The sequence below is a fragment of the Malurus melanocephalus genome, unplaced genomic scaffold, assembly GCF_030028575.1.
Source record: "Malurus melanocephalus ecotype Western Australia unplaced genomic scaffold, MMel_1.1 scaffold_122, whole genome shotgun sequence".
Taxonomy (NCBI): Eukaryota; Metazoa; Chordata; class Aves; order Passeriformes; family Maluridae; genus Malurus; species Malurus melanocephalus.
Genome location: NW_026623354.1, coordinates 226,329 through 252,050, shown reverse-complemented (window position 1 = coordinate 252,050; position 25,722 = coordinate 226,329). Strand labels below are relative to the sequence as shown.

The 25,722-nt window shown below is 36.7% G+C and overlaps 1 protein-coding gene across 1 annotated transcript; it reads right to left on the bottom strand.

Moving 5' to 3' along the window:
- Window positions 1-244: 244 nt before the first annotated feature.
- On the bottom strand, window positions 245-25,647 carry NHLRC2 (NHL repeat containing 2). The gene is made up of 11 exons (XM_057370258.1): window positions 25,282-25,647; window positions 23,155-23,307; window positions 19,066-19,521; window positions 16,599-16,720; window positions 15,312-15,441; window positions 5,643-5,742; window positions 4,981-5,212; window positions 4,402-4,524; window positions 3,106-3,315; window positions 2,045-2,270; window positions 245-1,214 (listed from the first exon to the last, which is right to left on the bottom strand). Exons 1-11 carry the CDS (start codon window positions 25,442-25,444, stop codon window positions 949-951), a joined length of 2,181 nt encoding a protein of 726 aa, XP_057226241.1. The 5' UTR covers window positions 25,445-25,647; the 3' UTR covers window positions 245-948.
- Window positions 25,648-25,722: the final 75 nt, after the last annotated feature.

Below are 25,722 nucleotides of genomic sequence, written 5' to 3'. Positions count from 1 at the left end.
AAAGACTCTGAATCAGACTTCAAGAGTGTAATATTYTCCATAATATCATGTTTATGCAAGACAGAAGTCTTCAGACAAGTCTTTGCAGAAAAATCATAAAAAWGGGAGTGAATCACCCTGCTTGAAATGGTTGACATTTAATTTTTGCAGTGYTGATATTCAACCATTATCTACCACTTTCTATAAAATGTAAATTGGTATGCATCAGAAAAGCTCCAGCATGGCTTTGTGGTGTTTTTTATAAATATATATATATATATATTTATATACATTGCAGAGAGGCACATTCTTTGTTAAAAATCAGCATGAAATTCTTCTGCAGGAACTTGAATGCTTCCTTTCACAGAAATTTTTCCATGAACCTTTGCTCTTCATATAAGGCGGTCATGTTKAGTTAAAGCAAAATACTCAGTTTGCATAAAACTAGAGCTGCACCTAGTTTAAGATGTATTTTCAAAATTCATGTGTCATAAGTGTCATTACAGAAAAATAAGCAAGATACTTCTTTTACAGACTGGAGAAAGAAACTTCCTTCTGACATTCTATTAAAATGTAATAAGGGCACAAAAGTGTTAGTCCAAAATGATCTACTCTAACAATACTTACAGTGCAAAGATCTTACAGCAACATCACAAGGTAACACCAGCTCTTTCCAAAGGACTCTAAAAATCGTTGCTCATTTCTTAAGACTGGCAGACATCCAGTATGTTCGCAATTGGCAACAGAGTCTGTATTACAAAGTTATTGCTGCTACTGTAATGCAAAGAAATGAGGTGGTGATAAATTTTCCTGTTAGGCTGTAGGGAAAACTACTTCATTTTACCAGGCATATTATTTCTTAGCTTTGTCATAAGCTCCAGGAAAAAACAAAGAGAAGTTTTCTATGTGTACATGCCCCAACAGAAATGGTGGATAGCAAAATAATGTGTGAAATCAGCTGGCTTTGTGTTAGTTGGTTACAAAGGTGTGTATCAGTTCCACTTGTGCARAGCTGCCTTGGTTTGTGCCAGTGACCTGCAAGGGCTGGCTGAACGAGACTCCTGCCATCATACAGGCACTGCTACCTTTGCTGCAGTAGTAGAGGCACGCTTTGATGGCCAGGGTGGCTTCAGCTGACACACAGCTTCCAGGCAACTGAAAGGGAATGACAGTGTGACAGGAAACATCCTTTATTTCTCCTGTCAGGCACTGTCCTTGAAGCAACCAGGCATTATCTGCAAAAGAACAGATTTTATCATTAGGGTATTTAACACAATGTCTGAAATCTACAGAAAACACTAATTCTACCTTTAGGAAGGACAACAAGGACTTTCCACATGCAGTATTAGAGGAAATTTCCTTTGTGACTTTTCCAGTTGTGAACAAAAAAAGAAAGTAATTTACAAATGTTTTTTTTTATTTATCCGTCATTTAAAGATGGAGAGTTCCACAGCTTTGCATTAGCACTTCAGGTACATAAATACAGCACACATTATTGAAATGCAATGGAACTACAATTTCTCCTATATACTCTTTAAAGGATATTGAAATTTATTTTGATATGCACAAGCAAAGCTTCTTAAATTAACAGCTACCATACATTTGTATCAGAGATCTAACACACCAGCTAAGATATCTGCCATAAATACACAAAACTGCAGTTAAATGATGGCATTTTCAAACACCAGTATTGSTCTTATAGGGGGGTTGGTGCAACTTAGCAATGCTCAGGCTGACTGTTAGAATGGAGCTTGAGTTTCCCTTTTATTTAAATATTGGAAGTATGTGAATTGAAAAATGACCTGCACACTAAATRCACCTAACTCATTGCATTGAACCATAAAATAATGCAGCATGTATTAATTCAAGCAAAAAGCAGTCTACCAGGTGTTAGGCTTTTTTCAACCTTCGCACTCCAGCTGTTGAATGCATCAACTCTAAATATCATGTATTGCATCACAAGGTCAAACAGGAACACAGGACAGGGAGGGATGTCTTGATTCATCCCACTCTGCAGGATGTGCTGATACAACCCACTTCCCATCTTAACCTTCAGGGACTTTACCTTCTGCTGTGATAAACCAGGCACTGGGAGCTTCTTCATTCAGTTTTGAATCCGGAGGAAGAGTCAACTTTAATAAAAACTGAATTGTCTGGCCAGGAGCTATRGTTAGTGAAGGAAGTTGAATATTTGGTGCAGATTTAGGCAGCCTTGGAAGGTTTCTTATTTTATCCTTTTGCACAGGCAGGTTATCTGGAACATCACATGCTTCTGGCTTCAGGATAGGCAACTAYCAGTAGAAATAAAACAAAATATTAATTTTTATTAGTACTGAAAACAAATGGGCTTTGACAACACAATCACAGTTTCAAAGTGATGTATTATGGCTATTGGCCTAAAACTCTCTGACAGAGTGCAAMAATACTATAAAAAAGAAAAGCGGAAGGACAAAATGTTTTCTTAAAATGAAAAATATGATTAATTAAAATAAAAGCAATATTTACTATTAAAACCATAAAACCCACAGCTACTTAACAGTATCCCTTAATTTAAAATTTTTACAGTTGGATGAAATTTTKACTTTAAATAAAATTAAAATGTATTTCCTTATAACCCAGTAGTAAACTGCACGTTTTAGTAATAAATTCCAGGATTTTACCTATGCACATTGCACAGTAAAATAAAGGAGAATTTCCCAGAAATGCCACCAACATGCTATACGATTTGAAAATTTAAACATGCATGAAGACTGCATACTATCAAATGCAAGAAACATACGAGAAGACATTAGGACCATTATGATGTCATAAATAATTTTTATAGTGTTCATGAAATGCTTTTTATGCTGAAAAACTGCACTGTACATTGTAATAACTCACATTTCTGCATTTATCTTTTCTAGAAGGGTGTCGCTTTCTGTTTTATGCAAAAGTTGTCTTTCTGAAGACTGAGGCTTTCAACAACTGTGCCAACAGGCAATGTTTATTTCCCTGAGTATCACAAAACATCCTGTGAATATAGCTACTGTACCTGAAGCTATCATTTTTATAACACTTGCTGAAGTCTGTAATTGTAATTTATATCAAGAAACACCACTATCAGCCTGTTTAAYAAGTATTACTTGCCATGGAAAGAATTTTTGTTTCCAAATCCAGCACTTTAATCTGGTGATTATTTGTGTCTGCAACATACATCAGGCGGCCGTTCTCTTCAACACACAAACCTCCTGGTTCATTAAAAGCTGACTGTGTAAAGGTGGAACCAACAACATTGCTTGCTTCTCCTGTGCCTGCCAGAGTAGCACAGTTCTTCATCTTGGGATCCACAACCTTAATCTAAGATAAACAAAGAAAAAAAAAGCTTCTCTGAAAAAACCCAGCAGKATTTAGATGTTCTGTATTACCTTATGTCCTACATTTCCAGTAGCCAGCACTGCTTTTTAAGCACCTCAGCTACCAGGTGTGCATCCTGAATGCTGTGTTATCACTCTTTACCAAGTGACATGTCCCATCTTTCCCTCTCCCCACTCCCTCAAGGATTTTACTTCTTCCTTTGGCCTTCATTCAGGGCTCCCTTCCATAATTTTGAAGATACCTACTCCTCTGCTATAAAAGTACATGCTGGATGACTTGTTTTTCTAATGTTTGCTGGCTTTCTAGAAACATTTGCCAAACAGTGAGAGCATAACAAAATTGGCAGGCCAGCTTCTAGATTATTTTTCTTCTACAAATAAGTGTCTTTTTTTTAAAGTAATAGCAAAAAAGTTYATGTTTTATACAAGATCTGAAACAAAATATCATTTGCCTTAAAATATCAATTAGCCTTTAGTGTTATATACCTTTACTCTTCCAAACAAACAGATCACTTCTCTTTTAATGCATGTAGTCAGTGTACAGTTAAAAACCTTCTAAACATGAATGCTTTTATAACATCACGTAAGAACAATCATGCAAAACAAYATCTCATCTCAGAGTTCTATGGAGGCAATCCCCAATCTTCTTAAAACTTACATGGCTTTTTTAAGGGAAAAACAAGTCCTCTTGTCCTCTCGGTTTTATCAAACCTGCTGTATTTCCCTGACTAAGCCCTCCCAGATCTTTTAGTGTAGTTCAATGTCTCTGGGAAAGTACATGGAAAATCTTTAGTTTGAMCAGTAACTTGACACTTTAAATTCACCTTCCCCAAGAGACCATCATATCAACACTGAAGAATGGGACAGCAAAACAATGGTTAAGAGAAGGACCCATATGGGAAGGAAGGAAGGAAGGAAAGAAAGAAAGAAAAAGAACCCACTGAGGAACTCATATAATTCATTTCCTCAGCTTAACAGAACCAAGCACAATCTTTGTRCATTACTAAAATAATTCTTTGTAGTAACACAAATTTCCAAGTTTGTATAYAACAAGTTACTGCACACTTACCTTATGATTATAGGAATCAGCCACATACAGCAGCTTTCTYTTCTTGTCCCATGTTACTCCTAAAGGATGCTGCAGCTTTGCATTTATGCCTGCTCCATCCACATCACCAAAGGCAAACAAATTCTGAAAAATTATTTTATTTARTTAATACATTTGATTAGTCAATGTGAACATGAATTTCAATGACTGTAATTAAATGGAAATTCATGGGCTGAAAAAAATAAAAATCAAGACAATTTCAAAACAAGGGAACTGAAACCTGAGAAGTGTGGATGCTAACCACAGAAATGGAAAATCTCACATCTAAGTTATAAATGTGAATTCAGCTGATTTAATGACCACACAATGCTGAATCAAATTGGCTATTCTAAGAGTAAGTGAAATAATTTCTTATCTAAGGAGCAACATTCTGCACTACAACCTGAGCATCACAACTGCCACACATTTGCATTTCAAGCAGTGAAGTTAAGAAATTGATGGCCATGGAAACTGATTTACCCTCTCACCCCAAAAGTGGTTCCTCCAGGTCAGGCTTGAGGAATATTAGTAGGGCAGTGTGGGGAAGTTTGAAGTGATTACCAATGGGTCTCTCTCTCCTCCTACAAGGTGCTTCACTGCCCCGTCCTTGAGGGAGATGGTTCGCACGGTGCTGCTCTCGCTGTCGGCCACGAACAGGCAGTTCCAGGGCTCCTCGGGCGCCAGGGAGAGCCCCGAGGGCTGGGCAAACCCTGCCTTGTGGGGGTAAGCGTTGTTCCTGTTCTCCTCATTTCCACTCCCAGCAAAACGAAGGCAGACTCCTTTCTTTAAGTCACTAAATGCAAAYACCACTCMATTTCAATATTGAGCTTGAAATAYTTCAGACATTATGCATAAACAGAAGCTACAGAACAGGCACTTGTGAGTTATAAAACCAACTGTAATGCAGCACAAGGAATTACCCAATGCCTTTGTGCTTACTTTTATGTCACCTCAGAACATCTTTTATTACTAGATAACTCAGCAAATGCAAGGAAAAGTAACATTCAATGATATGAATGTACCTTAACAAGTCATAGCTGTATAGCAAAAGTAGCATCTTTCATTTCATCTAACAGATGTGGGAAAAAGCAGTCAGACTTTTAAGCACAAAAGCCTTTAAACTAAGTTATTTTCAGTTTAATTTGATTATCTCTCTTTGGGGTTTGAAAGCTGTTTAGCAAGACAAGCAGCAATTTCACATTTCTCTTAGTACAGATGCTTACCTTCCCTTTGGTAGTTTTCCACCTTCCAACATCAGTGCCCATATCTGATGAGTGCCTGCCATWGCTATCCATAACACATCATCTTCCTGCGTTCCTGAAACTTTTAGAAAGGGACACAAGAAAAACAGATGAAAAAAACCCCACTTTGGAAATGTTTTATAAAACGAATCATCAAACAATTTCTGCCGTCCTCCCCTACTCATCTTCTCCATTAGCAAAAAAAAAAAACAAAACAAAAAACAGAGCATCTAGCAAAACTTGCTATTTTTCTTCTTTTCTTCTTGCTATTTTATTCCCAGGGGTGTAAAAATTGTGGTTTTAACATCCTTACCTGATAAAACAAATGTTTCAAGTGGGATTTGCTCTTTGCAATATTCTACTATTGTGTCTGTTTCAGCTGGTATTTTTTGACTCATAGCAGCCTACAAGTACCTATCTTTGCTAAGCATAGTTTTGGGGGATGTAATCTTGATTTTTTTACTATACTAGTGACAAAATTAGATATTCCAAGAAACTATTGGCAGTTGTTTACAGGTTTTCAAAGAAATAATGAGGGCAGTACCAATTATTGTTCAGCAATCCAGATCTATAAATCACACAAAGCTTGCCCAGATAACACTTCACAACTACGACCATACAAGTGGAAACTGAAGAACATACATGTACTCTAGAGMTTTGAATGTATCACATTATAGCAGYAAAAAATGCATGGAGGCAGGTTGTGAAAGACAATGAAAAAAATTCCCAACAACCCAAAAGCAAAAGAAATTTACTTATCTTAGTCTTTTTTGAAAATCTGAAGAAACAGAAAGTTGACATTCAAAAACTACATTAAAATAGGGACGGTATTATCTAACACTGTCCTATGTAGTTATAGACAACATTAAMATGTTTTTCCTAAATAAATCTATTAGGTATTGGAATAACCATTAGCTACTTAACAGAAAAATAGTATCTTCAAATGGTCACAGAAACTTTTGATTCACATGAACTTATAAAGCATTGTGCATCTCATAGCTGTTCCTGAAAACAATCTCGTGGGTAATCTTCCTTCTCCCCCAAAAATATTTTGGAGTTCCAAAATAAAAACAATGTTATGCAAAATTCTTGCAAGCATTTTGAATTCAACAAGTTAGTCCAAAAAATGAAATTACCAGCATTCCCCCAAATGAGATCCTGCTGGTTTTCTTCTAATCCTACATCTTTTCTACTCTACACACCACCAGAGTGGAAAAAAGGCATCCTTCTGATTCCAGAATTAATTTCATTATACTGTRAGCTCTCTTCAGGACAGTACTGGCATGACTTTAACACAGTTTATCTTCAGTTTTTTCTGTTTCTTGGACCAATATATAAGTTTCCAAGACTRTTATCAAATAACTCTGGTGACTTTTTTCTGCACTTCCAAGTGGCTTCATGTTTTTACATAAACTAGAGCTCCAAAAATAAAAGTCAAGCTTCCAAAGTACCTAAAAGCTTTTTCTTGAGTAAAAAAGGCTTGCAAAATRAGTTGCAAACTACACATTTTATAAATCACCAGAAATGCTACCAAAGTTCTGACAAARCCAGAAAAACTCCAGTAAAAGAACCAGAACAACACTTCCCTGCCACAAGGGATCACTTTTTGATTAGAACTTGTTTCTAAGAGATTTAAATTAAGGATAGAAATTATGAAATCATTTCACTACTTCCTATTTAGTAACTGCTCAGCTTCAGGATTTTATAYTTCCATTATGCATATCTTGCACTTTTCAGATGTTACTATTCTAAGYACCCCAGAATGAAAACTGTTGAAATCACTGGTCTATTCAGAAAGTGAGCTTTTTTATCTTGCTATGCTATGCAATTGATTCTGAGTGATCTCAGAAAGTTTTGTTAAATATTTAATATTCACTTTATYCATCAATTAAATGAAGGAGTAAGAATTGAACTGAGCACTGTTGAAAAATCTGTTCATCTAGCCAATTCTCTAATACTACACACTGAAAATTCTCTTATGACAGTTATAAGCTGAAAAATTGAAAAGCCTTCTTATTCTAATTCTGCACACATCAAATGTGAGAAAGAAGTATCAATATTAAATTCAAATTTTACTGAAAATGTAAGATTGATAGAGAGAAGATCTCTTTTTCAACTAGAGAACAAGGCAGTAAAAATAAGTAAAGAGCTCCAAAACTGTCATAAATTTTAACACAACTATTTTTACTGGATGGCCATTAGAACAAAAGGAACAGATGCAAGCATGGTAACAGCACAAGCTCTTTGTGGAATTGAGGAAAATATGTCAGCCTTAAGAAAAAAAAATATATAAAAACCCAGAAAATTAAAACTAATACTACACTGCTGAGGTATTTTATCACACAARGGTCCTCACATAGTTTAACATTTTATGTTTTGAAACAAAAGGCAGAAAACTTTTCCTTTCCTGACAGAACTGTTTGAGAACATCACATCAACACTGTTATCCTTGTAAAGTTCTTGCTGGAGAATGGGGCCAGGGAGAGCMAGAATGCTGAAATTATGGTAATGCCATCATTTTAATAACTCTTTATCATCCACAAATGGAAAGAATTTGTTTTTAAAGAATTTATTGTAAAACAACATAAGAGAACAAAGCAATTCTCTTGCTTTTATTCAATTAAGCACCACATTCCAACCCRTCTTGAGCTGTTTTAAAAATGCAGTGTAGTTTCTCCTTATTAGGGTATGTGCTTTCTTATCTGTTGTGTGCCTGTATCCAGTGAGGTATGGCTTGCAAATGGGATATATTTGTGTTATAAACATTCACTAACAGTGAGCTACAGCTCTGAGTACAGCACTAACATTCCATCTTATAGGATGCCTCAGTTATTGTACAATGCTGCAGCTCCTGAATCTACCTCTGCTATATCTGTGTGTTAAGAATTCACAGTCCTGTCTGTACACAGAAATGACTTTGTTTGGAACCAGTCAACAGCAGTATCTGTTTGAAGGGATTCCATTCCCAGGACTACCCACACTTCCAGCTTCCCTGTCTGGGACTGCATGCTTACTTCCAGTCTGGGAATTAAAAGCCTGGGAATCAAAGTTACATTTTGTGGCTGGCACCACTGACATTTTCTAAATAGACTGAAGTCTGAAAATATTATTCCTGTCTACTAATTTTATCTTTAAAGAAATAAAAAGAACCAAGGCAGAAGTCTGTTGGTACATCCTCTGCAAATTCACAAGGAGCAAAAAGGGCTACACAACACACCCTGCAGTTCACAGATAGGCACATGCACAGTGAATGCATGTCTCACCTGCTCTCCAGTCAGTGRAAGTTCAGCAAATTTAATGGAAATCTGACAGAAGAATAGAGAGACAGTGTTCTTCAGTGAGACACAAAGAGCAAAGCTCCAAAGGGATGCTTTATCTGTGAAATCTGGGCTTTTACAASTACACATCATCCTTTCTGGATGACTAAAAATTAATTTTCTTCTTTTTTTCCTGTGCTACCTGGCACTCTTTCATAGAGTTTTGCATCATGCAAACAGCACAACCCTTTATGAAACAAAATGCTTCTGGAATTTTCCTGCTTTGTTAAAATACCTTCCCTCTCATTACAGGAAATCCTTAGACATAGGTACCAAAGGGGTACCAAAGGGGTATCATATGGTGGGAGATAATAGGGAGCTAAAAATTATGACTAATGAAGTACTTTTTATTTCTTTCCCAAGTTTTCTAACTCAGGCCTTCTAACTGTAATGGCAGTAAATATTAAAGAAAAAAAAAACAAAAACAAAAAAACAACAGAAAAACAAACCCAAGCAGAAGAAACAGCATTTGCAAACATGAAAGAACTTATTTGGATTATTTAGTGTTGGGATACATCATTAACTACTGAAAGAGCTAAGTGTGGTTGTGTGTTTTACTCATTCCTAATTAAGCACAGCAAACACACACACTTGAGGGTACTTCAGCACCGCAGTCTCCCTTGACTTCCAACACCTGCATTCCATATTCAAAAGCACTTTCAGCCTCAAATGGTAACACTTAAAACTGTGTTCTCCTTCTGACTCCAGCATGCCTGACAAAGCCTCTCTAAGACTTGTGTATTTTCAACAGTTTTGCATCTGGAATGAAAAACTATATCTGATACATCAMCTGGTCTTCAGAAATCTGATTTGTAGTTTAAGCTACTTTATCAAGAACATASATTTAATTCACAGAATGAGACTATATGAGAATGGAACAAAGAYAGTGAGAACCATCACTCCAGGTACAAATACAATAATTTTTTTACAGAGGGCAGTTTCAAGTCATGGACTTCAAAATGATTCTAAGTTTGACAACTGTTAGGATGGCAACTCTGCTAATCCAAATGCCTCTTTTTTACTGCAGAAAGTAATCACTGGCATCATGCATTTTGTCAAGACATAGGGAAGTCTGACTTAACAAAGTCATATGYCAAACTAAATTGAGTAAGATTACTGTTGAATATTCAGTCACAACTCCCAATCACCCTAATGTCCTCAGCCTTTGTGTGTCACAGGCACGATTATACTAAAATACTGAGATAAGTATCACATTTCTTGACCTGTTTATATAATGAACATGAGAAATACTAACATTTTTTTGTTACTATTACTGCTCAGCAATACTTATAAACCMAAAGCAAGACTGGGTAAGGTCCAGCTTCACTGCAGTCCTAGACTGTAACTTCTTAATTTCCTATTTTTCAAAAGGCTTTTTCACCTTAAACAGTTCTTACCCAGGAATAAAATCTTATATGGCTTTTACTTTACTTCACCCCTGTCTTAAATGAAGTTACTCCTTCTTCATAATTCCAAGACTTTAAAAATAATTGCCATTTACAAGTAATTTAGAATCCAGGTCAACAAGGAAAGACAAACAATGAAGTTTAGTGTCAATGACATTTCTTAACACGATTTTATGTGGAACCAAACTTCTATAAGGRCAAAGCTGAACGGGGTATCTTTGAGCTTGTACTTTGCATAGGAAACTGCTGAAGAGATGAGCAGGCCTTTTGCATTCCAAGTAAATCCACATTGCTACATCATGCAGTCATATCACATATGCAACATATCTTTGGAAGAATTCAGGTTTTGATTTGTCTAGAAAAATTATTTCAAACCAATGCCTGATGATAGCAAAAACAGCTCTYCTATTTTCAGCTATTTCCCAGGAAAATTCCTTTCACAGGATACTGAYGGCCAGAGCCTCAGTGACAGAACGAGACCAGACTAGAAGGAAAAAGGAAAAAGGATGACATTGTCATCTCTTCAAGACAGAGACAGTTCAGACACAGACACTTCATGTATGATCTGACCTCAAACAAGAAGTGCTAACTGCTTAAGTGATTTTTTTTTTTAATTAGGAAAGAATMACCATGAGTAATACTGGAAAAAAAAGTATTTGCTCTGGAATGCAGTGGTACCAAATAACCCTCTAGCAGAAACACAGAGAAGGGAAAAAAATTCTTACATACTTCTGCCTTTTAAGGGCTATAAAAATTGCACCACTGTGATAAGGTACTGTACTTTTATTTAAATCATATCTACATAATACTTAACTTGATGTAAAAATTTCCACCAAGTTTACTGAAAGCATGGTCAGTACTGTACTTGGGAGTTTCTATAAATAGAATACAATCATGCAGTTTAAGACCAGATTTTGGAATGTGAAACACATGGTTATGTCATCAAGCATAGGTCATTGTCCTGTTCCTTCCAGCAAGAATGCAGCTATCAAGAACATTTCACGCTCAAATCAACTGTGCATTAAAGTATCACTTGCTTTCAACACCCACTAAACAAAAATAGAAGGGCACAACAGAGAAAGCTAAAAATGCACACAGTAATTTTGTAATGTATTTTTAAGCYGCTATCCCTCCCCTTCTATTTCCTGCATAATCTATGTCAATGCAGATTTCAGCATCAACCTCAGCAAAGCCAGAATTTCATCCATGGAGTTCATTCAAGAATTTTACCAGGAGGGCATTCAAGAATTTACCCAGGAGGGTAAAACACAAGCTCAGTGGCCACAAATAAATAAATAAAAGAGATGAGAAAGAAGAATACTGTCTGTCTGAATCCTGCCATGGGTTTTGTCTCCATTAACTCCTCTCAAAGGGAGACATTTGTGTCAAATTTCGCTTAAATAGAGCTTCACACTTAATCTCTGTCTTAGACTTCAACATTGGTATAGAACAAGGCAACAAAAGCCTACTTATGAAAATACTATGCRGATACTTTAAGGAATGCTATACAGTATTGGTTCTGAATATTAATTTATCCACATCATCAWAGTTTTTCTCAGTATTTTCCATTTCTCAACCACCTATATACTAAGGTTTTAAATAAAACAAGGATTCTTTCATTTGATAAATACATATTCCGAAATGTATTTAGGAGTAAACTCAAGCAATGTCAATGATAGAGAAAAAACTTTCTCTTAAGAGGCAATTTTTCCCCTTTGAGACCTTGAAAAAGGTCAGCATAAGTTGTTTAATACTATCTTACATAACCCACTTAAACTTCCTTTTTCTCCCTTTCATGTTCTGGAAAGCATGGCTTTGGAAACTGAAAGGGAGCTCCCAGAAATATMATTTGTTAAAAAGTATAAAATCCATATTTAAAAAAAACAAGTGTAAATTATCTTCTGAGAAGAAAAATAAATGCCTCTTGAACACAGTTTAAGCTACATAAGGAGAATGGGAAAGCATGWTGTTATTTTCCATATGCAACACCAGTTAACACAAAAGTCAGACTTTTAAAATTTGTTATAATGAGCCTAAGTTTTTGAAGTGCATGTTACCTCCTGCAACTTGCACAGACATAAGCATTTGTAAAAATAGGACACAGCTATGTGGATGCAAATAAAAGTAATTTTTGAAACTCTCATAAATTACCTCACCCATCCAAATGCCTAAACAGACACTGGCACACCAATTTTGATATACTGACAACAGGGTATATAYTTGTAGGACAGCACTCTGCGAGGCACAAATGCTCTCTATGTTACACTGTAGAGTAACAGAAGATCCCACTATGCTCAAGCAAGTTGCAGCTTAGCAGTTTGCAACTCAACAATACAATCTTGGCAAACTCTGCTGCACTGCAGCTTATGACAGTAAAAAATGCCTGTCACAAATGCACTGTAGTCCTGGTTCCTCATGCCCTGGGATAGAGTCCTGTTAACATTCCACTCAATACAAGTCTCCATTTTACAACTCTCTCTGGTTATAGTTTTCTAAAGAATTTTTGATTTTACTGCTATCACTGTAATGTATATTTTTCCCCATTTTATCTATTAGGCTTATTAACCTCTTAAAAAAAAAGGAAAAAAGAATTTTAATTGATTTAATCTCAGCTTAATTGACAGTTTATATTATAGTTTGTAACAATCTAAACAGACAACTGACTCGTAGGTTCTAATTGAAAATGAAAAAAAAATCTGCACAGGTCTGAACAAAACGCATTCAGAAGATCTAATTTCTATGCAAATACTTATTAAAATTCAGCAGTCAGTGTTGAACAGTACAGATGACTAATCCTCTACAGGTGACTAACTCAGTAAATACTATGTTCATGTTGATAACAATTATCATATCAATTAACATTTAACAAGCAGAGCTCTCAAAACTAAAAAAAATCATCATGTRTTTAACTACTGACAGAAGCAGAAGAAAGCATCATGAAAAATTAAAAGTAAAATTATAGGATACTTTGAATAGTTCTGTTAACCAGCTCAAATTTCTGAAATCCTAATYAGTTATTAGTCTCCTCTTTGTTGATCCGTGAAACAGCTCTGCAATAATATCCCACAGAGATCAGCTTTCTGGTTCAAGATCTCTTGARAACTACACCATCTAGCCACACAAGTCTCCTGGTTTCCAAAAGGAAAATCAGATTGCACCAAAGTCAGTAAAACTCATGCCTGCATTAGTAGCAACCCACACCAAGAGAGATTCTCTGCTGGTGTTCCTTCTGGCTATTTCAAGTAGGATTCCATATGCTTAACACAGATTGTGAAGGTTGCTGACCAAACCTTTGAAAAAAGGTACTTTTTTTTTTTTGTACAAGACATGTTAATAGAAGCATTACATCTAAAAATGTRTCCCAGTTGCTTACTCAAGTACTCAAGGCTCCTGGTGGTACTCTCTCCATACTGACAGTGTATTTGTACCAGAAGATTCTACACTTTCAGCATTTCTGAATCAGCTTATGGACCTGTTGAACCAAGGCCAGAGGAARCCATGAGGATGATCTCAGAACTGGAGCAGCACCTTTGCTATGAAGACAGGCTGAGAGAGCTGGGCCTGCTCAGCCTGGAGAAAAGAAGACTCTGGGGAGCCCTTAGAGCACCTTCCAGTACCTAAAGAGGCAAAAAGAAAACTGGAGAGGGACTTTTGATAAGGGCATGTAGTGGTGGGACAAGGGGGAATGGCTTCAAATTGACAGAGGGCAGATTTACATTAGGTATTAGGAAGAAATTCTTGACTGTGAGGATAGTGAGGAACTGGCACAGGCTGCCCATACAAGTTGTGGATGCCCCATCACTGAAATTGTTCAAGACCAGGCTGGATGAGGCTTTGAGTAACCTGGTCTAGTAGAAGATGTCCCTACCCAAGGCAGAAGCATTGGAAAAATGGTCTTTAAAGTCCCTTCCAATGCAAACTGTTCTGTCATTCTACATCCCCTTACACTTGAYTGTGTTCTCCTCCCTCATAACTGACACAAGATTATAACAAATGCTTCCATGTCATGGAAGTATTGTAATTTACTAAACTTGCAAATCACCTCTAGATACTAGGGGCAAATCATGCTACTTCCCCACCCCATTCATCTCCAGATAAAATAAATAAAAAAATTAAAGAAATTAAATATTGGAAGTCAATTATTCATGTCTGAAATACCATGCTAAAGGTTTTATGCCACATCAAAGCACTGTTCTGTCATTATTAATAAACTGGTATCTGCAACTTCTACATGATATTGAAATGGAAACATGAGGAAATCGTGTTTCAACTCACAGTCAGTGATAGCTAAAAACAAGGCAGTTATGAGATGTCAGGCTCAGGTGTGTGTTAAGTCAATCGGGAAAGAGAGCTACTTAAGTCCTCAGAAGCTGATTCTTGCATCCTGTTATGCATAGATTTATTTTACCTCCTGATGCTTGCAAGATTTGTGCTGAGGTATTCCTCTCCTATCTGACTGACTCTACCATGATCTTGAGCCTAATGATTCTATGTCACCTAAACAGGAATAAACAATTAAAATTATTCTTATTTCCTAAACTCAAATATTTACAAGTGGGCAGACATATCTGTATAGTCAGGGAAAGGAACTCCCAGACAATGCTCACTTCCTGTAAAAATGTACCTGCTTCTTAAGTGATCCTGGCTTAAAGCAATGGCCTAACAAAAGCAATCATAATTTCCTTCAGTGTTTGGATCCAGCAACTATGTAACTTGATACAAAAGAATTTTTCTTCCATCAAGTAACATTTCMGAGGTCAAAGAAGAACTGCAGTTATCATTTGTAATTGAAACTATTGTTTTTTAGACTCAGTTTTGTAGTAAATCTTTACCTTTTCTATCTCAGATTAATACCAAAACAGGAAAACATTTAGCAAACAGTCACACATGTGTAAATATGAGATGTTGAAGCTCAATTGATACAGTACTTGAACTTYCAAAGACCACATCCCAGGGAGAGCTGATAGGCTGTTCTTCTCCTTTTGCTCCACCTTCCTTATCAACACCTTGTATCCCAATGCCTGCTACAGTGGTCACCAYCTGCAAGTCCAGGTCAATCTATGTGAAGAGAAATGACACATTAAATSAATGTATGAAATTAACTTGACTGAAGTTACAGATAATTTGAGATAGATGTCAAAAACAGAGAAATCCTAACAAATATCGGGCATGTGTTTATGTAAGAAAATAATTAATTTTACCACAATGCTTGTTGATAGGCAGGGAGTRTGGGGTGGGGGAGTAAGCACGAGGCAGCATGAAAACCATGCCTTTGCATGAAAACAAAAATTAACACTGCTCTGTCAACATTTGCTCAACAGCTGTAGAAGAAAGCATCACAAATACATAGCTAAACAGTGGATGTGGATGTTTTATTTTAAATTTATATAGGTATTTATATGACACAAAACCTCAGATACTGTAACAATATTTTCCATCTCCATAGAAAATGATCTGTATAAGGCAAATTATTTTTCCAATTTGTTTCATGCCCTAGAGCACAAAATATATTTTTATTTTATTTAATTTCTGCAGCCTAAGTACCTTTATTTTTTCTTAACCCTTTTGCTTATTTTCAAGGTGACTTCCAACACCTCCCATGCATCGATCATGATGATGAAAAAAGGGAATCTTACATATACAGAGTAAGACAATATCATATTGCATTACCACAYTTGACTTCTATAATCCTAAATTTGACCTAGCCTAATGCAAGATCCAATTCCTACATGCTGAAACTTTGCAAGTCTTTAATCAAAAAGAATAGCCATGCAGCCAATTCTGATATTAGGGCAATTACCTGCATTTCAGAGACTCAAACAGCCAACGGAAGTTTGGATATTCACTGCACCATAGCACTACAATAACTTTAGATAACAATCTGATACTACTGGAAGTGAAACAAAATGCTTCCAGTACTAAGAATAAACGTTTCTCATAACAGGAAAGTAAGAGTGACTAGGAAAAAAACYCCAAAACAAAACTAAGCCCTCTTATGCTACAAGTAGCCCATCTCATCTCCATTTGAAAGGAAGCACTAAAGTATATGCAGCCCTTAAAAAAACCTGGCACAACAATATTTATTTACAAGAYAGTGAACCAAATTTCCTTTCTGATGTTATCTGGAGAGCAATTSAAGTGGTGTAAATTTTCACCTGTGTAAGCAGAACACAGTACAAGAAATTAAATTTTGAATTTCCTTATGGAAAATTTACCTTTCTAATTAGGTGATTTTCTGTATCAGCTACATAAATAACATTATTTTTTATAGCAATCCCTTGTGGYGAGTTGAAAGCTGCCTCTGAAAATCCTCCATCTCTCCTTCCGCTGTTTGGACCTATAAATAAAACACAGCAAACTCAAAAGTAATTTTAGAAAAAAGTCACCCTAAAAATAAAGTGCATAGATTTAAACCTGTAGGAAAATTACATCTTCTAAGAGCTGCTTTCACAGCACCTTGTACAGTTTAYATGATTACTATTTTGTGGAGTCCCATTTTAGTCACTGTGATATGTAATTAAAATAGCCCGGTGCTATTAAGTTCTGAACTCACTCTGAAAAAGTTCTCTGCTTTTTTAAGCTCRTATTTTAAAGAGAAGTCTTAATAGGGTTCTAAATTGCTCTAGAGTCGTCTTAATAAATGGAGTTCTAAATTGCACTAAAGGACGACAGCAACAATGGATGACAAAAATTAAAAACTACAGCTTTTTTTGTAATTCTTAACCACATCGAAGCAGGAAGCTAATTTCCAAAGTTCAACTGYATTTCATTGTTATAGATTTTGGTGTAATCACAAATGAAACTAATATTGGACTAGCAACGTTTTCTCATTAAGAAAACTAATTAGGAGAAAGATGATATGGAACCAATTACACAAAAGAATAGTAAGAATGATCGAGTGACAGTCTTCTGCATAGACCAGTGAGGAAACAGAAAGGAACATAACTGTGAAGGTAAGCACTGTATTTCAKAGGAGGCAGCATTTGAAGTACATTAGCAGGATGTGTCAGCAGAAGACATTTAGGTATGAGYTATGTGTGTATCATGATTTATGATGCAAATAACAATTCCAACCTTTGTGCATGCCCACATTTATTATTGCATTATCAACTTCATTACATTATTTTCTGCCCAATGAATCATTTAACTGAGTCACYGAAATACACAAACTTTTAGAACCTACTGTCAGAAATCAATTTAGACCTTATCAGACACAAAGGACTGAAGTACTGGTGTGTCAGATTCCAGCAGTTCACCTTATAAGCACGAGGGTGCATATCCTCAGGGAAGGTAACAGCACACAGTGCCACAGGAAGAAGGGTAGCAGTTTGGAGTTTAGGACACTCCTGAATTCCTGTTTAATGACTATGCCAGAATACTAAAGGGTAGCTTGTAGGCAGAGACTTAATCCCCTATATCAAGACGAAACCAAATTTTCTCACTTCTGTCATGATAAATTCTGTTTGTACATCCTACAGGAGAAGGGTATTTAGACTAACACCTTAATGATAAATYGTTAACTTGGATAAATAGCCTGCATAGCCAATGCACTGTTACTTCTAATAGCAACCAAATTTTTCTTCCTTCCTTTAGACAGCAGTCACTGGTACTTTTATGTGTTTTGTGGGATCCTGCTCTGGGGCAGGCATTAGTCAATCGCAGACTAAGTAATATAAGACACATCAGCACACAGGCCCTAATTCTTTGACATAAAKCATTGTTTTCAATAATGTGGGGATTCAACCACTTCCGAAATCTGTCTGTTATGGTTGTCCTAACAGTTATGTACTTGTGCACTAAGATGTAACTTTGGCCATTTTAACAGATATTAAAAAAAGAACAAGGCTGAATGTTTCAATTTATGAAACAGTAAAGAATACAGTGCACAAATTGACTTCATTTGCATTGTAAAGCAGATTGTTATTTCATAAAAGCAATTGTGGATGTTAGTTTTCTAAAGCTGAAATGTCAGTAATATAAACTTTATAATAAATATAACTAGATTTAAAATACTTACACTATTTTCATAAATTGTTTATGCAACTATCATTTCAGTTTTGATGAGAACACTGGTCTTTTTATATATACTAATAAGGAAAATGCATTTTCAGGTGCTGTGTACTTATTGGAATGTCATTGTTCTTAGCAATTCTCCCCTGCTTTTGAAACCAGAGAAGATCCTGTACAGGAACACTCATCCAATAAAAAAAAAATCCAACAACCAAATCAAAAACACACACCAAAATCCTCCCCATACAACATCACCACAACAATTCAACATTCACTTCTTCTGTTGGAATTGCAGGTCTCTTGACCTTACCATGCTGCTTGATGTGGATGTATATCCTTAATATCTAAAACCATTTGCAACTCTTTCAGAGGAACACAAAATGYATTTTTGTAATTCATATTGGATATCACATGGAAACATGAACTTTAGTCAATGAAGCAATAAAAAACAATCAGGCATCTCCAACAATTGCATTTACAGTCTCCCACTGATGGTCTTATACCGTATGCCTCCAAATAGAGTAAAAGCAATTTTAATAMAAAACAAAATTCTGGCAATGCTTACAAACTGCCAGGTCCCCGAAGAAAAGAAACAGCCCAGCAAACATACTCTACTCCTAAACTGAAAATATCATAATAAACTTCCACATATATTTATATATATCTCCTTACCTCCAATACTGTGTAGAATTTGTCCATTTTTACGAGTAACCAAAATCCTGTGATGTCCAGTGTCTGCTATGACCAGCCTTTCTCCTGAATCATCTACAGTCACTTTGCCAGGAAAYAGCAGAGGAGAAGGTGGAAGGGAATCTCTGTAGAGCTTTATTCCAATGTTGTTATCTTTGATTTGTCCTCTTTCCTTGTAGAATTTCAGTGTTATAGAAGTAAATAAAAACAATTTCTCTCTGTGTCCCTCTCCAACAAGAGAAAACAGCATATTTCCACGAGGCCCAAGAATGACCAGAGTTGGCCAGCAGGACACTTCTAATTCATGCCACAATGTTGCATCTGCATCATTTACTACAGGGTGGACAATATTGTATCTCAGAACAGCACTTTTAATGTTATCCAGAACCTTTTCATTCGGGAATTTTGCTGAATGGACACCAACAATAACAAGACCATCTGCAAAAAAAAAAAGAAATTGTGCATTGAAACAAATGAAATTGTGCATATTTGAATAAAAAAAAAGCCACAGGAAAAATGAACCACATAATCTCATAATGTGACTGACTGCTTCCTAGAATGAGAGAGGATTGAAACAAACAGAAAACAATTACATCTCAGTAGGAATGTAGATAACCATGTATAGAAAATACTGAAACTCAGAAATAACACTTGARTAAAATTACCAAACTTTAGGACCATTATTTCCTCAGCTGGTTGACATGAATTGCTCCTAGTTCCTGAGTCTCTACATACTAAGCTAGAAAATACTTTCAAAATAACTATGGGTAAGTTGTGTTCAACTGTGTTCGGGGTTTCAACTTATACTTYGGGGCTTTTTTAAGACACTTAGGACGCCTCTTTGCCTTCTGCTTCCTATACACAACTATAGTGTTTTAGAAAATTCTTTTTCACAGTTAGCTAGAAGCCACAGAAATAACACCGAAGTGTGGAATTCCAGAATTACCTGGACCTACCTACCTCTAGATTAACAGGAAAAGATATAATGCATAGGCCTCAGAAATCAATACAGTATTCTGTATTTCAAATAAAAATGGTGGCACTGACAACTATGAAAAAATGACAAATAACACTCATTACAAACAAGGAAAGCTGAAATGYAACAATTTCACAATAAAAAAGTTACAAAGCCATATGACATATAGAATCTTATCAACTCTGTTGGAGCAGAATGTTGCACTATCAGATGGCTGAAGTTGCACTATCAATAACTGCTGAAATTCAAACAGTAGGTCAAATATTTTAACAGTAAAGGGATTAGCACCAGCATGATTTCTTTTTCTTTCAAAAAAAYCATTGAAGCTGGAAACACCTGAGTAACACACGTAAGGTAAAACATCCCCTCACAAGGTATATTCCTGTGGAAATGATGGATGCCACACTGAGAAACAACAATATGCACTCCATTTAAAACACTTTGTTTGAAGGATTACAGCAGAGCACAACGATGGATTTATGCCAAGCTATTTCTGAATATTAAAAAGTACTTCCTCTTATAGAAGTAATTTCTGGACTGCTGATAACATGAACTGAATATGCACTGGGGTTTAAAATAACTTTCTGAATGCCACTTAAAACACAGAAATAGCACCACTGAAGATAGCAGCGAGAACATATCAGATAAAGATGCTGGGCGACATTCAATCCTATGGAAAGCAGTCCTCATTTTGAAACAGATCTCCTGAAGCTCCAGACAATAGAACTATGGCCCATGTGCTATGATATATGAAATGATTTAAGATCATCCTAACATTACAGCCTCCTGTAATGTTAAACTTCTCCTGTCTGGTGATCACAGAGCTGAAGTTTCAACCTGCTGCATGTAAGAGGGCATTTGAACCATGTCCAAAAAAAAGCAACCAGAGTATGAATGTACACAATGTACTATCAATTATATCAATATTGAGGTTTGTTCTTATAACTAAGAAAAAATAGGCAATATACCTTCAAGTATTCAAGSAAGAGATTAAAAATCCAAATGCATTATGAGATAGATGCTTTGCCCAAGTAATATGTTTTGTTCTTCCAACTTTTATCTTGTTCAAGTTCCTCAAGTCAACAACTCTCTCCGTCTCTTTGTCTTAGTGATTAGTAAATCCTGTTTGCCTCCGGTGAAGAAGATGCACACTGATATAAGACCAAATCCTGAAGTATTTTTCTAGGGCTTAAAATTCCACAACCCTTACTGCCTTGATATATTTACACATAYTATTGTAATATTAAGATTTACATAGTTAGCACAGCAAAAAGGATTATATAATCCGGAAAGGGCTGACAATCAAAACATGAAAACAGCAGAAAATAACTGAAAGGGTGATCTATCATGAAAAAAAACCCAATGTATTTTTCTTTTTGTTTGAACCATCAAGCACCTTAATTGCTTCCTGAATCCAACTGCTATCCTCTGCTTACTAATGGATTAAATTCAACATTAATGCTCCATACACCTGCTCTTCGTTCCTTTTACCACCACTATCAGCCYAAGCATCTTTTTTCTCACTCCAGTTCCTGCAGGAACAGGATAGCTCAAATCCAAACAGAACTTACAGGGGCAGTTTAAATACAAAAACCCCTTATTACCCATGAGCAAAGTATTTTCCTCAMGTAGTAGCTCCTGTGACAGGAAGTTTAACACAAGTCAAAGGAAAAATATGTCTCCAAGTGGAGCTTTAGTTCAGAGTGCTGCAGCCTCTCCTACAGAGATGTTCAAGCACTTTTAGARAAGAGAGGTTGTTAAAATGAATATTTTGTTATCAGCTGATTTAACAGCTTTGCCTTAAAAAACAGATAAGGATATGACAGCTACAGTAATGCAGTCATAGTATACTATAAACCAGTTACCCTTTAAAGGTATTACTAATTTTATGATCCATATAACCTTCCAAAATCTCAATCTAGACCTTCTTCCCAACATGCCTGATATCCACTACCGTCACTTATCATTTGTTAATCACTTTCCACTTAAAACTGACTCCCTCCCAAAAAAATGCCATGAAAGTTATTCCTTATTAGACAMAATTCCTAATATCTGAAACATTACACTGCATCTCAGATTTGTCCAAAGCAAACATCTAAGCTTTCCAAGGTAAAAAAGTTAGTTCGAATCTTCAGAGAAGATAATGCTAGCTACATAAATAAAGATGCTACATAAACCTATAAAAAGTAAATTTCAAAGATAGTGCAATGTCTTTCTCTAGTGAAAAAGGTAACACATGATAATAAAGACTGCCAAAATTAGAATCAAAGAAAGAGCAATGGAGAAACAGACAAACATTATGATGTTATTTATTGCATATATATTGTATTTAATACAATACYTTTAGGACAGAAAGTAACACTTTCTTCATCTCACTATTCACTCTATTAAAATAWCTCAGATAAGTGAGKAGCTGACACATTCTGTATAAGACTACAGCTTRTCTCTGACAAGACATCATGATKACAAGACACAGCATTCTAAACAGAAATTACCCTGCATTTTTATTCAGTCAGTGACAGGCAGATCTCATTTCAGATGTGACTTTAGAGTCCRTAATTCCCTCTCTAGAATACAGGAYTATTAATTGTATACAACATGATGCCAATACCAAAAACAACTCCACAAGCTTACATATTTTGCTATTTCAGTTCCAATAGGAAAGAAAAGTAATCTATACCCTATCCTACCACCTGTCTATATTCATTCTACCACCTTTACTAYATTCTTCTCAGAGCWGGTTCCTCAGTCAAGTGTASAGAGTTACCTACTTGTATTAACTTTGAGCCTTTATCTTTCATTCTTGAGTAGCTTTTTTAAAGGTGCCCTGTTTATAGACATATCAGATTTGGGCTTTAAGCACATATCCTGTTTGTCTAATTACACAGACACAACAGATACTTTATTTAACCCCATTTAAAAATGTGATGGAACTAAAGCGYCACCTTTTTTAGGCTACTTAAAAGATTAGAAAACATTTTTAGACACCCCTGAAATATTGCCAGCAGTTTAGTAACCAGCAACAAAGTGACTCAGCTACTCCACCKGCACCAGTGCCAGGAAATTCTATTCCAAGCCAGCCAAAGCACTTTTACCTTTATCAGAGTACTGGTGCTCTAAGGCGTGGAGGTCAGGCAGCAGGTGCAAGCAATTGATGCAGCAGTAAGTGAAGAAATCCAACACCACAACTTTTCCACAAAGGTCTTTGTGAAGAGAAATAGGACCTTCAGTGTTTAACCATTGCAGATCTGGAATTCAGAGAACAGTGACAGCTAGTTAGGGGAAGGGTATGGAAAGGCACCAACACCACAAAATGCTCCTGGTACTTTTAACTTCTAAAAGAATTTGACATCCCTTTCTATKCARGCAGAAAAGCAAACAAAAAGTCTTKTATTTACCCAACTCATCCTTATATTTCACAATTCCTCATCATTAGTAAATGAAAATAATTATTATTAGCAAGATTTWTTGTAATATCAAAGTGTAGTTYATATCTTTAAATAGGCACCTTTTAATTGAAAGAACATGCAAGCCTCAGAACAAATTTCATACATTTTAAAACATGATCTACATTATTCAGGCCCCAACAATGTCATTTGGGTAACAATCAATTATTTAAAATTCATATAAAAGCTACAAAAAGTTAGAAAGTGTTCAATTCTTAATGATTTTTTTCCAATACTGTCGTAAAGAACTGATTTCAGAGATCATTGAAATATTTTTGTGCTTGGAGCTTCGATCTTGATTTTCAAAGTTTGAAATTACAAGTATAAATYAATTCTATCACATGGGAGGAAATTTAACTTTTTCAGATATACACAATAATACTCCCGGTTGTTTATTTTAACCACTTCACATGAGACATGAAAACATTCTTTTCTTACTGCTGACAGTCCTCTGATCCCATTAGAACCTGATATCAAGATAAGGAATAAATATCCTAGAATGTGGTCTGCCATTACCATCTCTTAAAATTTCGGAAAATCATAATAGGGAAAGATAGTTGTGATACAATGCAAAGCCGAACTAACTTTTTGAAGGCCTTAAAAAAAATCTAGGTTGGGTGACTAAAAATCCTCAAAACTTTCACTCTGACAGCTTCAGCAAATAAGATCTTACTGTCCCAGAAGTTATTCCTACTCAAGTCAGCAGGAGGCTTGTTTTATGTTTCACTAAGAGGAAGACTGAACTCTGCCTCCATATATTTGAAAGCACAAATGGATGCATACACATTCAACTTTAGTAACAACGAGATTAATTTATAAAGTATATGCATTATTACCACAGTATAAGGATTTTGCTGTTCACTTTTCATAAGAAAGGAGTATTTTATATGTTTTATGGCATTTCTCCCCTTCTCACTTGTAATAAAATCACAGATATTGGCTACTTATTTGAACTCTATTTAGAGGAGAAGGCAAGAAAGACCACAGAAATATTCATGGCAAAAGCTAAAATTCAATTCAGGGGTCCMAATCCAGACAGAGAGACCATTCCCTTTGCTGCCCTGGTTAAAAGTCATAGTTCATTCCCATCATGTGTGTGATTTTAATCCTGAAATTCACCTCCTGAGGTCCCTGTCTTGCAATATCATGTGAGTTCCCACAGCTGCAGGGAGCCTCTCAAAGGGGAAAGAAACCCTGAGCAGGACTTGCAAGATCGTACAAGGTTTAACATTTGATCTCTCCCTTAGCACAAGGAGAGGTACAGAAATGTGTGAAAGGGGCAAACCACCGAAGCAGAATGAGTGATCTCTCCAGCACAGTTTGTTTATCACGGACATGAAAATTGACAAGTGAGGGCAAGTCATGGGAAGAGAGAGTCAGGGAACATCCTAAGGGATGCTCCGGGAAACCAAGGGAACTCGGGAAAAAGCAGGCGAAAGTTAGCAAGGTTCTCACTATGACCAGAGGCGACAGMTATCAATGCACGGTACAGGTGGTCAGAGATTTAGAAGAGAGGCTTTACAGAACCTGTTTTTGCAGCCAGTACCGGGGACAACATGTTTAAAGGAGTTCTTTTTCCTTGCCCTTCTCTCCTGGCGCTTCTAGGAGTGACACTTCCTGTAACTACAAGTGCCATTTACACAGCAGCACACAGGGACAGCCCTGCCCGGCCCTCGCAGGCAGCGGCTCCTCCAGGCAAACCCCACACGGGGAGAGCCGGGGCTGCGCCGCCTCTCCCGGGGAGACCCCCGGCCCCGCCCGGGCCGCGCCACCCACCTCCGCCGAGCTCGGGCACCGTCAGGTCCCGCTCGCGGCTGTCCATTTTCTTCAGGTACTGGTAGACCAGGTTCTCCTTCTCCTGGGCAGTGTCGGCGTCGAGCAGCGCGTACTCGAGCTGTGTCTGGGCGGGCAGGAGCCCCGCCAGCCCGCCCGCCGCCATCGCCTCACCCGGCCGCTGTTTACCGGCCTGGCGCTTCASCGCCGCACATTCGGCACCGCCCGCGGCGCCAGGGCGGAAAACCGCGATTAACAAAGAAAAGAAAGCACAAAGCACAGAMACGCAGTAACTCGTCTGTCTTAAAGCGGGACCTCCTCACTTATTCCCAGTTTTTACGTATCCTTGGTATCCACAGCAGCACATTCCCGAAGGGAGCCCAGGGTGGAGATTCCCGCGCAGCAGATTCAGCACAGCCCGTCTTTCCCCCCGCCTGCTTTAAT